The sequence below is a fragment of the Ciona robusta genome, chromosome 11, assembly GCF_009617815.1.
Source record: "Ciona robusta chromosome 11, ASM961781v2".
NCBI classification, from domain to species: Eukaryota; Metazoa; Chordata; class Ascidiacea; order Phlebobranchia; family Cionidae; genus Ciona; species Ciona robusta.
In genome coordinates this window covers 1,824,347-1,836,310 of record NC_143245.1, presented here as the reverse complement: position 1 = coordinate 1,836,310, position 11,964 = coordinate 1,824,347, and the positions used below count along the sequence as shown (strand labels likewise).

At 36.0% G+C, this 11,964-nt stretch overlaps 3 protein-coding genes and 3 non-coding genes across 6 annotated transcripts; 4 read left to right on the top strand and 2 right to left on the bottom strand.

Moving 5' to 3' along the window:
• Positions 1–200: 200 nt before the first annotated feature.
• LOC149727726 (NADH-ubiquinone oxidoreductase subunit 8-like) lies at positions 201–1,666 on the bottom strand. The gene is made up of 2 exons (XM_089888665.1): positions 822–1,666; positions 201–514 (listed from the first exon to the last, which is right to left on the bottom strand). The coding sequence occupies exons 1-2, from the start codon at positions 1,238–1,240 to the stop codon at positions 307–309; spliced, it is 627 nt and encodes a 208-aa protein (XP_089744791.1). The 5' UTR covers positions 1,241–1,666; the 3' UTR covers positions 201–306.
• A 1,198-nt stretch (positions 1,667–2,864) lies between these two features.
• Positions 2,865–4,824, top strand: LOC149727725 (uncharacterized). Its single transcript, XM_089888672.1, has 4 exons — positions 2,865–3,068; positions 3,265–3,411; positions 3,767–3,835; positions 4,153–4,824. The coding sequence occupies exons 1-4, from the start codon at positions 3,020–3,022 to the stop codon at positions 4,368–4,370; spliced, it is 483 nt and encodes a 160-aa protein (XP_089744798.1). The 5' UTR covers positions 2,865–3,019; the 3' UTR covers positions 4,371–4,824.
• A 1,582-nt stretch (positions 4,825–6,406) lies between these two features.
• Positions 6,407–11,938, top strand: LOC149727721 (tetraspanin-6-like). The gene is made up of 4 exons (XM_089888659.1): positions 6,407–6,590; positions 8,972–9,098; positions 9,568–9,718; positions 10,613–11,938. Exons 1-4 carry the CDS (start codon positions 6,471–6,473, stop codon positions 11,049–11,051), a joined length of 837 nt encoding a protein of 278 aa, XP_089744785.1. The 5' UTR covers positions 6,407–6,470; the 3' UTR covers positions 11,052–11,938.
• Positions 7,834–7,905, top strand: Trnac-gca (transfer RNA cysteine (anticodon GCA)). The gene has a single exon. It is a non-coding gene; the product is annotated as a tRNA-Cys (tRNA).
• Trnac-gca (transfer RNA cysteine (anticodon GCA)) lies at positions 8,639–8,710 on the bottom strand. Its single transcript has one exon. It is a non-coding gene; the product is annotated as a tRNA-Cys (tRNA).
• Positions 10,516–10,587, top strand: Trnac-gca (transfer RNA cysteine (anticodon GCA)). The gene has a single exon. It is a non-coding gene; the product is annotated as a tRNA-Cys (tRNA).
• Positions 11,939–11,964: the final 26 nt, after the last annotated feature.

Below are 11,964 nucleotides of genomic sequence, written 5' to 3'. Positions count from 1 at the left end.
GTGGTCCCACAATGCTAAAGCAACTGCAGTACAGCTTGCTGTGGAAGTAAAACAAATTTAAACTTTTAAAGTTAACTGCTTATCTAGTTTTTGAAGTTAACTGCTATAGAAACTGCAGGTAATTGCATATTTACCATTCCTATTTTACCCTAAAACTGATTTTACTTTTGTTTTGTATAACTTTTTTATTTCAAATAAAGTCAAAAGAGAAAAACTTTATTGATCAATTTATGTGAAAGAGATATCTTGAAATATTACAATGCAAGACACCAACAATATTTTTGACAGAAATAAATATTTTGAACTTTATCGATACAGGTAATCGGCCTCAATGTTGGCGGCAATTTCTGTTTCCCATTTGTCTCCATTATCCAGAAGTTTCTCCTTGTTGTAAAGCAACTCCTCATGAGTATCAGTTGAATACTCAAAGTTAGGACCTTCCACGATTGCATCAACAGGGCAAGCTTCTTGGCAAAAGCCGCAGTAAATGCATTTCGTCATATCAATGTCATATCTTAAGGAGTAAATATAAAATATATATATTATAATTATAAAGTATTGTGCAGGATGCTGCAGCCACACACACTTATTGGTAATGCCTGAATAAAAAGGAGACGCGTACAAAAACATTTAGAACTATCCGTTTTAAGGGTTTCTTGTGTATGTGAGAGAATCGAGGAATGTATTAATATTTATAAAAAAAGGGGGTATGGATAAGATAACATTGAAAATACTGGCATATAGCTTTTTACTTAGGTTATATATTACAATATGTCTGGTATCAACAACAGCGGAATATAGTTAACAGCAAACGATCTCACCTGGTTGTTCTTCTGCTGCCGTCAGCTCTCTCTTCAGCCTCGATTGTAATAGCTTGAGCTGGACAAATCGCTTCGCAAAGTTTACAAGCAATACACCTCTCTTCACCAGACGGGTACCTTCGTAAAGCATGTTCTCCACGAAACCTGGGACTTAGGGGGCCTTTTTCAAAGGGGTAGTTAATGGTAGCTGGCTCACTCATTGATTTAGCAAGCACCATGCCAAAGCCACGTAGTAACTCAGTTGCGAAAATAGCATTCGCATTTGTGTCCACAATATTTCTGAGTGTGGGTTCGTCATATTTCTGATTCACATACTTGTAAGATGCCAATACACTAGTTGAAGAAACGGATCTACTGGGCTGGAAAGCTTTTGGGAATTTGCCAAGCTTTGATATTATTCGTAGAGCCATGGTTGTCATGTGTTGATAAACCAAAACAGGTTAACTTTATGAAAACATTCTATTTCACAACTGTGGTTAACAAAACGATAATAAAATACAAAATGCATAGATACTTTTATTATTATCATATAACTGTCAAAATTAGCTACTTTCATTTCATCTTTGAGCAAACGAATGACTGGTCTACCAAAATTAAGCAATACCCAAAAATCGCTTAAACAAGTTTTTAAATAGTTAAATAAATTGAAATAAAGTTTAAACTGGTGACTTTGCGTCAAATGCCTTCACGAATTAATTGTTTAAGCTTTTGAAACAGTACGGTAATCAATGTTATAAGCTTTCTATTCGTGTCGGAGGTTACCCGAAGTTATTCCAGCCAGAGCCATAGAAATACCGAGTAGTCCAACCCATTGTTACGTAAAAGGTAAATTGAACGCCATCTTGTTTCCAAAATAACACACAGCGGTATAGGGAAAATGCATGTTTTTCGGTAAATTACAGAAAAACTTGGGCCTAAAAACAAATTTAAAGGTTGAAAAATGTAAAAAACATGTGTTATTTGTTTTCTGTGTCAAAAAAAGTCAAAAATTAGAATTAGAAGCGGTTGATTTGCGACATTTTAGTCATTTAATGCGGCTAAATTTATACATTTTTTCTAAAAAATGTTTGGTAAGGTAAATAGAAGCTGTTTTACACCTTCCCACAATAGGAAAACACAAACAAAGCTTAACAAGTTCGTTTAAACCCTTTGTCAAAGTCACCACTTTTGCTCTATTTTGGACACACATAGACGGCAGTTGGACTACTCGGTGTTTATACGACTCTGATTCCAGCGAACATGAAATTTTGGCGAACAACGGGGAGTAAATAAATCTACAGGGTTAATATTAACAAACCTTCTCGACAGGCCGATATCTGTTATGTAGACCCGTAGAAATCTAAAATATAATCAACTACGCTATATTGTTTTATTCACGCCACTATACCACATTTTAAACTATTGCAACAAACAGATCTATATATGCAACAACCAAGTTCAGTTTCTGCTCTCCTTTACCTTTGCTTTAATTCCTGTCATCTCAACGATTGTGGGACCTTTTTATTGGCCCAATGGTCGACTCCAGCTAAACGACCAGTCAATTTTACATAAGTGTATTTATAAAAGCACTTATGCTAAAGTTATTGATTTGTATCACATTTAAATCATCGCTACTTTCTGGAGATCAAGCATGCCAATTTTTGCGACTTAGTTTTTCCCGTGTGACATAACATTGAATGTAAAGGAAATAAATTGTGCAGTCATAAATACAAAGGTGTTTCAATTTGTTTTAGTTTGAATAACAAAGCGGGGTAATGTTTCGTTAATTCATAACAAATTCTAGTTGCCCGTAGGCTTTGTATATTGTGTCAGATAAATATATAGATATTGTATCAGATCAGCCTATTAGAACCAGCGTATGTAAAAGTTTTAGGTGTACTATGTTAGAACGTCAGCTTTAACGAAAGTCAGAACTGATAGGTTTATTTGTAATATACTTGTACATTGTAGTAATCCGTAACAGTTTGAAATGCACAAAGTAAAAGGTGCCAGCATTGTAAATCGCCCGGAGCTGTTTTGTGGCTGGCGTGTCTACAGTTCGCTAGACCGCTAAACTTATTTAAACACGTCGAAATAAAACAGTATGAGATAATTTCTGCACTGCATTCGTTAATTTAGCCAAAATACTTGTTGAAACAGTGGGCTTTATCGTAGAGTCTATTTATTATCGTGATACAGTTATAAGTACAGGTTTTAAGATGAATTTGATTGTCAAACTGCTTCTTATTATTTACTTCTATACACAAGGTAAGTATGGCACGAGTGTATACCTATGGAAACATTGATAAAATTACAGTTTCAGGGAATAAATAGACCGCTATATCTGGGTTTCTTGGGGCAACGGGCCAACTTTAGCCAAATTAAATGAACCCCTTAATGCAAAAGATTATATTGGCCTACATAATTATACACCACAACATTTTAAACATTGATTTTTGTTTAGTTGCATCAACCGAAGATGTGACAAGCACCAATTACGTCATCAACATTTCCGTGACGTCACCAGCAGTCTTCGGGAACGTAACCTTTCCATTACATTCTACAACTACGACGCAAAATCAAAGTGCAACAATAACTAGTACCGCACGCGGTAGGTCAATGTTTACGCAAACGTTTAAAAAGACGATGTCTCTTGAGTTGTCAATCTGTCAGGGATTGCGTATACGTAATCTTGTATAACCGGTATTGGATGTTTCTCATGTTCACTATTAAGCCTGCTAATGTTTATGTCTTTAAACGACCACTTTGAAATCGAATTTAAAATAAAGTTGTATTTGTCTTCTTGCTGCTGGTATATCCTACAATAGCCCTGTCCAAAGTTAGTATGTGATCATGGCTTTCGTCTAGTTGTTGAACCTACATCTATGTAGGTTATAGTATACTGTTTACGTATATATTCGCCTTTGAACCGCATATACACTAATCACAGTTCTATATTAATACAGCTGCTCCGGCAAGGCTAACAACTGACCAGGGAAAAGACGACGTCACAGGTTCCAAAGTACCAAATCCACGTAAGTTAGAAATGGAAAAATTACATCAATTTTGCAACGGTTTCAAACTAAACCTACACTCCTACCTTCCCATACTAGTTTTAATTAATATTACCACTCCGATTGAATGTCTTCGAACACAATATGATGTTTAAATATCTCTGCACCAACATATGGTTACAACTTCGCGTGTTTCTTCTATAGAGTGTAAAACTCAATAAAAACATATCAATTCCAGCATTTTTTTCTCTCTGTCCAGGTTTATGAATTGTCATGTATTTAGTTTTTATACACTGTATGCGTTTATTCCGGCAATAACTCCAACATGTTTACAACAGAGGTTGGTGTCTATATTGTTGTCATCTTTCTTGCCGTTGTTGGCGCTATAGTGGTTGGTTGGTTGGTATACGTCATAATCATCAAGCGGAACCGACGTAGCAATTATTCTGACCCAAGCCAGGGGCTAAGGGGTTCGACAAGCGGCATTGGGCAGCCTGAGGATTTCGAAAACCCCATCGATTTTTCATCGTCACAGTATAGCAATCAGATGATATAAAGTGCATGTATATCACACATAACGCGTGTATAAATCCAATAGAACCCGTTCTGGCAATTTGTCCTGATGAATACGACCTTTAGAAGGTGAATTTTTGTGTCACAAGTAATAAATTACCGGAAGAGCTTTGTTGGGCTTATAGTACGCCTATAGCAGCAACAGCATACAACGCGTATACCTTCGTTTATTTAATGGTTTCAGCACATATACGCAGCTGAAACGTTTTTTTTAAATAAGACATTATTTCTATGCTCCTGCTTCACAAAAAAATCGTTTTACGATTTTAACACAAGTTTTGGTAAAACTGAACTACAGTAATAAAACGAGCAGTATTACATGTAACTTCGCATTAAAAGCTACTAATACATTTTTGCTTACTTTTATTTGTGTATAAACTATGTTAATACTTTTAAATCGTTTCGAGCGTTTCATTAAACGTCATACAAATTGTAAAGGCTCATAGTAAACTTTCGCAAACAAATGATTCACCGCTGGACGGCAGCAAAGAGTAAAGCTAAAACTAATTGAAATAAAACCACACAAAATCCTTGACAGGTTTGGCATAGGTTATATGACGAGGGCAACATTTAGACATTCACTGATTTAACGTCCAAGATATTGATGGTAAATAACGTTTTAAAGGACAACGAGACGATTACTGAACACCTGTGTTTTGGGTTAAACAGTCGAACTTTTTATCTGGTATAACCTTTAAAAGTAGCCTTTATCCATACCATGCTTTGGGGACTGTCATTTACATTGTAAATAATATTTCATTAAATATTTTAATTAATTAAAGTTCTTCTTTCAGATAAATAAAATTATGTATAGTATGCAGTGGGGTGGCGAATATGGGACACCTTTTAATTCTATTTTATCGTCCCGTTTACTTGTGAACAACATTTAAAAAATTATAAAACCATATTCTTGCGACTCCCATATACCGTTGTTAATTGTTTAAAACACGATCGGTCCCCTACTACACTTCTACGTTTTTACATAAAGATAAAGTAAAAGGATAATTTGTCAAACCCAAGTAACCGTTCTAATTTATCAGTTTCCATATAAATACATTTCGCATGAGATACACAATAATCGTTAAATAATCTCTTGGTAAATAGCAAGACATTGAAACATTCGTTAACATAGAAACATTTCAGTAAAAGCTCATTTTTCATTTCGGTAATATCGTAAAGAATAACAGAGTAATTAATCTTGGTTTGTGTGTATAGAATTTGGTTTATCGCATTCCGTGTTAAGAGATAAAGCAGACACATCCCTACGGCGATACTTTTTGTAACGTTTGTTATGATGTGTGCAAGCAAATTAATTCTCACTTCGCAGCAAACAGTCATTTAACTTATCAGAATTCCCATAATTAGGCAGTCGTTTGAATAACATAAACTTTATTAGTTAATATATTCGAATACAGTAACGAAAGTGGTCAGCGTGGAGCAAAGCGACAGTCACGCATGCTATAGGGGTAAAAACTACTTGAGTGAAAGTGTCAAACAAATGCGTGGCTGCTAAACCCACATATTTTATAAATAGGGGAAACGGTATCGAAAGGAATTTAAATAAAATATAACATTGTCTTTTATATACATCACGTTGTTTTAACCGAATAACGTAATTTGTTACGCCGATCTTCGCTAACGCTACGCCAGAGGCTTTAACTTCAGCAAAGAAAACTCTGTTTACGCAATACTGAAAAGAAACTCTTTGATTTTTTCTCTACGGGTAAGCCCACAGTAGCAAACGAACCGTGACCATAGCAAAGCCTACTGCTGTTGTTAGGTTTGAAAGGTGAAGAAGTGGCCCCTAATTGGTAAAACATGAAGTCAACGAAGTACGAGCTTCTGTCTAGTAAGGTTTTTAAGCGAGGGTTAAATAAATATACACGGCGCAAGAACCTGGAAGCTAATGTATATAACGGCGGTTTTAACTTAAATTTAATATATCGCAGAATAATGGCAACGTTTTATAGGTATAGCCCAGCGCGTATAGTGCTGTAGCTAAATGCATGCAATATTTTACAATGTTTTATGTTTATCAGTAGTAGGCTATAGGGGTAATTAGGATTTTTTAATTTGAATCACAATGGCTTCGTCTGCCAAGAGTTACCGGATTCTGTCATGTCTTAAAATCCTTCTTGTCATATTTACTGTGTTGTTCTTATGCACTGGGGTCGTCTTTCTGGCAACTGGAATTTACGCTTTGGTGAGTTGAGTGTATGAACGCTGGCTGAGGACCACTTGAGATCCCGATACAAATATATCGTTGATGTTCTGACGGTCTACTACTCTACTACGATTGTAAATGCTTTTGGTTGTGTTTGTCATTACACGATTGTTTGACTGTCTGTTATTTATTTTAACATCACGCTATCGTCTCTTTGCTGTGATTTTTAATAAGTTCTATTAAAACCAACAATCATTATATTTACTTCGTGCGGTCATTCGCCCGGAAATTCCGAGCGGAAGTGACTTGCCCTAAATAGTTGGCATACCTGGAGGAAATTTTCGTATGTAGCCCACGCGGTTAAAAATCAGGCAAAAATTTAGATTACGTCATACATGTGTTTCGTAACATAACACAACTGCGATGATTTATAAAGAATTCGCATAAATGGCGACTTATTAGGACCAGGACGCGTGACTAATTGTTTCGTATATTTATTTGGCACTCGTTACGTCTCTATTGTGTTAAGGTAATTACACTGTAATGGATAGTGAGCGTTGTAAGCTTACACGCGTGGCTGTTTAACAGTGTTGCCAGATTTCAGTGTTGACCTTGATCAAATTTATTTTTTCTATATATTAGTGTGGGGTAAGATGGATACCGTTAGCACATAATAGCCTATGTTTTCTAATCGTGTTTTAAACAATCAACAACGCTCTTTTAAAGTCGTAGGGATACGGTAATAAAATTCTGTAATTATTCTTTGTTTATTGCCAAATGGGACGATAAAATAACATTTAACATGGGCCATTATCCGCTATATCGTGTTCGTTTGTAACCCGGAACTGTCAGAGGCTTATAACATTGAAATCCTATCTGTCTACGATGGTATTGATACCCCCAGGACACAAAGAGATTTTATCAACTCACTAACAATAGCGACTCTAGCATCAAGCAGAAATGATCTTCTGCAAGATCAGTGAAGCATGAAGTAACTTGGTTCGGGGTGAAACTGGGGCGTTTACCCATAAAGGGGTTGTGTTTAAAAAGCTTATAATTTTAGACCCAAAAAGATCGTTATATATTTATGAAGTATCTCGGTATACGTAATTCTGTAGGTATTGTCACTCAATAATATAAGTATTCAGTAATTGATTTCCTTACAAGATCGTAATTATCAACAAATAAAGTTAAACCTCTGGTTAAACACTTCGAACTTAAACACGATGTCGCGGCAAGAGCGAGTTTCACCTGTTCGCTGTTTCAACACGAACCGATGTGCGGGGATATAGCTCAGTGGTAGAGCATTCGACTGCAGATCGAGAGGTCCCTGGTTCAAATCCGGGTGTCCCCTTCTTTTGATTTCAGTTTGCTTTGAATTTACATTACTGTATACTTATTATTCGTTATCACAATTCATTATACTTCCCTTTGTTATACACTTGAATAAAGGTGTGACTAACTAGCTTTGTTCGGTTTATTCTAATGTTAACTATATGTGTTCAATAAACTTCGTGCGGAACGAATGAAATATATGGTCGGCTATACATTTACGTTTCGTTACAAGATCAACCAACCAACTTTTAGCTTGGAAAATATTCGATATTATATGTGCTAACGATATATAGTATTATGGGGAAGACGGGACACATTTAGCACATAATATTTAAATATCCTAATAGGGTTTTAAACAATTAACAACGGTCCATGGGAGTCGTCAGGATAAGGTTTATAATTCATTGTTTACCGCCAAATCGGACAAGAAAATTGAATAAAAAGGTGTCCCATCTTTCCCCACCCTACTATACATTTTATTCGACGATGTTTTATTCATATTTGTATTACATCAACCGTTTGAAATAACATTGCTGTTTTATGTTAACAAAACACAATTATGCCCCTGCTGGCCATATTTCATTAGTTCCGCACGAAGTTTATTGAACACGAAGTTAACGTTAGAATAAATGAAAAAAGCTAGTCTGCCATACCTATATTCATGTGTGTAATAAATGGGCAAGTATAAAGAATTATAATTAGAATGATAACTACATAGTAACGCAGATTCAAAGCAAACTAAAATTAAAAGAAGGGGACACCCGGATTTGAACCAGGGACCTCTCGATCTGCAGTCGAATGCTCTACCACTGAGCTATATCCCCCTGGCGACTCACACATATATACTACTGTGGAGTAACATACACACTGTTAACACATAATATACTGTATGACGTAATCTTTATAACAATTAACAACGCTATTTTAGAGCCGCTAGGATACGGTGATACAATTCTCTGAATGATCTTTGTTTGCTACGATAGCAGAGTATAAAACATAAACCATCTTACCCCACCTAAAATATTAGCATGCCTTTACGTAAAAACCTACATTATCTACGTAATAATAGACCATTATTAACCTAGATGACGTTGAGCGAATACAACAAACTGACACCCATGGTTGACCTTTCGATGACCCCTATCGTCCTATGCGCAAGTGGTGGATTCATTATAATATCTGGGTTGTTTGGATTTGTATCGGCGTTCAAAAGTAAGCTATGAACGTGTGTTGTGGTAAAGCAAAAGCCAATAGAATAAGATACTGTGTCTTTTGGGGTGATTGGCCAAACCTGGCTCTCATTCTTGGTTTCTTAGCGTAATGTCGTTTATGGTAGGATTGGAGTTTTTTTGACTTGACAGTTTTAAATTAACGTGCCATCGGGTGATGAGTGAAATTGTCTGCAAATTTTAATTATTTCATATAAAAACCCCGTACATCATGCTTGGTTATTAAACGCGTTTTTATGACTCATGTATACCGAAACAGTACCGTTTAAAGTTGTGTATAACGACTGCTATATTGCGTATATTTTTCGTTTCCATATATAGACCTAACTTAAATTGATATATGAAATTATTTATACTTTTTAGGAAACGAATAGAATATATTTTAGTATATATTAGTCTAAACATGAAATTTAACTAAACCTTAATTTTTATCAACCATATTCCCGATGCAGATAATAAATGCATGGTGAATACGTATGGCTGTTTGCTTGGTGTTATTTTCCTTGTCGAAATAGCTGGCGGGATACTCTCAATCATATATATCAACCAAATACGAGATTCGTTTGAAGTTGGGTTCCGACAAACCATGCAAAACTATTACAGGTGAGTTTTGAAAAGCTGAGATGCAGTAATAGGGTGGGGGAAGATTGGACACTTGTATAGCACACAATATCCAAATATTCTGATTATGTTTTAAACAATTAGCAACGGTCTATGGAAGTCGTGGGGATATAGTTTTTATAATTCTTTAAGTCTTTGTTTACTACTAAGTGGGACGAAAAAATAAAAGGAAAATATGTCCCATCTTCCCCAACTCCACTGTATATTCTATGAATATAGTTCTGATTTAATACGTGTATTACTGAGCGTTGCTGCATATTCACAAACGAATCAATCAATCAATGTTACAATGAATGCAACTTATTTAGGCCCGCGTGGCGGGACGATAGTTATTCTAACACATCTGTGATCGCATATTATATATATTCTGCTACAGATTTTGTCCGAAGTCAATTAATGTGTACAAATGATGGCAAGAAACCAAAATGTTAAACAAAACTTGTGTATTTAGCTGTAGGCAGTATAGGCGGGTCGTTTGCGCGAAGTCTTAACGTTTCGTGTTTTAATATATTGTGTAAACATGCTGTTTGGCACAGAAAAGAAAAAGGTATGGCCAAATATAAACAGTATGCATAAATTTAATTACTGGTGGAAACTGTAGCGCTCATTATACCCTTGTTGTCGCCAGCCATTACATTGTTCAGTATTCATCGGCACAATCGTGAGGCCTTTATCCGGTTCGTTTGTTTGTATAATTACGGCGTGACTCCTATAATTGTGACGTATGAATGGTTCGAGGCAATACTCGAATACCTGTTATAGGACATCAGAAATCGTGAGGGGATATAGCTCAGTGGTAGAGCATTCGACTGCAGATCGAGAGGTCCCTGGTTCAAATCCGGGTGTCCCCTTATTTACATTTTCTTTATTTTTTAGTTCAAATCAAGCATTGATGGATAAAGCACAAATAGACCTCCAGTGTTGCGGAGTGTATTCCTACACAGAATGGTTTAATACTACATGGCGAGATAACACAGAGCAATGTAACGGCATCATTACAAGAGCAAGAGGAGACAACTTCAGTTCCGTGCCCAGTAGTTGCTGTAAGAGCTCTCTCGCGTCGTCTAGCGGCAACGAAACATTGTCCGAAAACAGATCGCCGGACGGAGTTTGTTATTGTGGCGAACAAGCGGATATTGTGAACATTAACACGCAAGGATGTGTAGCCGTAATGTTCGGCAGCGAAGGACAGACTTTATACTATCTCATATCAGCTTGCTTTGGCCTTGCCGCCTTGCAAGTCATCGGCATTTGCCTTTCTCTTTGTATCTACCAACAGCAGAGGCGAATCAGAGCTTCAAGAAGGCATTACTGAAACACTAAACCAGATGTTAACAGCGCACACGGAAGATCTTACAACAGCAACCACAGAAGACGAGCAGATCGTTATGGTTTACATACAAATTATATATAATACTAATAACACTTCAGTTTGTTATTTAACTAGTTTTACGTTGTTCATGTTGTTGTTTATGATATATGGTCCCATAGAAGTTTCGTTGTGTATAGTAGTGTGGGGTAAGATGAATATGGTTGGCATATAATGTCCCAAATTTCCTAATCGTGTTTTAAACAATTAACAACGCTATTTTAAAGTCGAGAGGATATGGTTACATATTGCTTGCTGTAAATAATTTTCTGTAAATAAATTTATTACCAAATGAGACGATAAAATCGAATGAAAAGAGGGCCATCTTACTCCACCTGCCGTATAAACACTTATAGCCAACTGACCAACGTAACCAGCGATGCATGAAATGCAAGGTGTAAATATTCAACGCATTTGAATGCGCAATGCTTGCAGACATACGTAGCTATCTTGGTTGGAACATGTTTGCGAACGATTGTATTGTAACTGCGCACATATAGGACTGCGCATGTGGTACTGCGCTCACTGCGTTGCGCGCATTAAAACATTATTAGCATGTGCAATCACGTGGTTGGATGGATTATGATAAGGGCATTTTAGCTACAAATTCAATTTATTGAAAACTATAAAAAAATTCCAACTGAGATCTGAACTGCGTGTGTATTTCCTATATGTGCGCAATTACTAAACCGCTTTGTATATAACTTGTTATTCCTTCGTAAATACTTTGCCATTGTTTTGGTACAATCATATTTTCTGTACTGGTGTTTCTGTTGTTTTAACTTTACATTTAAACTTGATTTAAAATAAAATAAATACAACTTAATATTAAATTCCATGTGGTATAATGGCACTTAAT

Excerpts from the sequence above, each read along its gene's own strand:
- LOC149727726 (XM_089888665.1), bottom strand. The coding sequence starts at position 1,240 with ATGACAACCATGGCTCTACGAATAATATCAAAGCTTGGCAAATTCCCA. Across the intron at positions 515-821 it reads GGCAGCAGAAGAACAACCAG|ATATGACATTGATATGACGA; the intron begins GTGAGATCGTTT and ends TTACTCCTTAAG.
- LOC149727725 (XM_089888672.1), top strand. The coding sequence starts at position 3,020 with ATGAATTTGATTGTCAAACTGCTTCTTATTATTTACTTCTATACACAA. Across the intron at positions 3,412-3,766 it reads AATAACTAGTACCGCACGCG|CTGCTCCGGCAAGGCTAACA; the intron begins GTAGGTCAATGT and ends ATATTAATACAG. Across the intron at positions 3,836-4,152 it reads TTCCAAAGTACCAAATCCAC|AGGTTGGTGTCTATATTGTT; the intron begins GTAAGTTAGAAA and ends TGTTTACAACAG.
- LOC149727721 (XM_089888659.1), top strand. The coding sequence starts at position 6,471 with ATGGCTTCGTCTGCCAAGAGTTACCGGATTCTGTCATGTCTTAAAATC. Across the intron at positions 6,591-8,971 it reads CAACTGGAATTTACGCTTTG|ATGACGTTGAGCGAATACAA; the intron begins GTGAGTTGAGTG and ends TTATTAACCTAG. Across the intron at positions 9,099-9,567 it reads ATTTGTATCGGCGTTCAAAA|ATAATAAATGCATGGTGAAT; the intron begins GTAAGCTATGAA and ends TTCCCGATGCAG.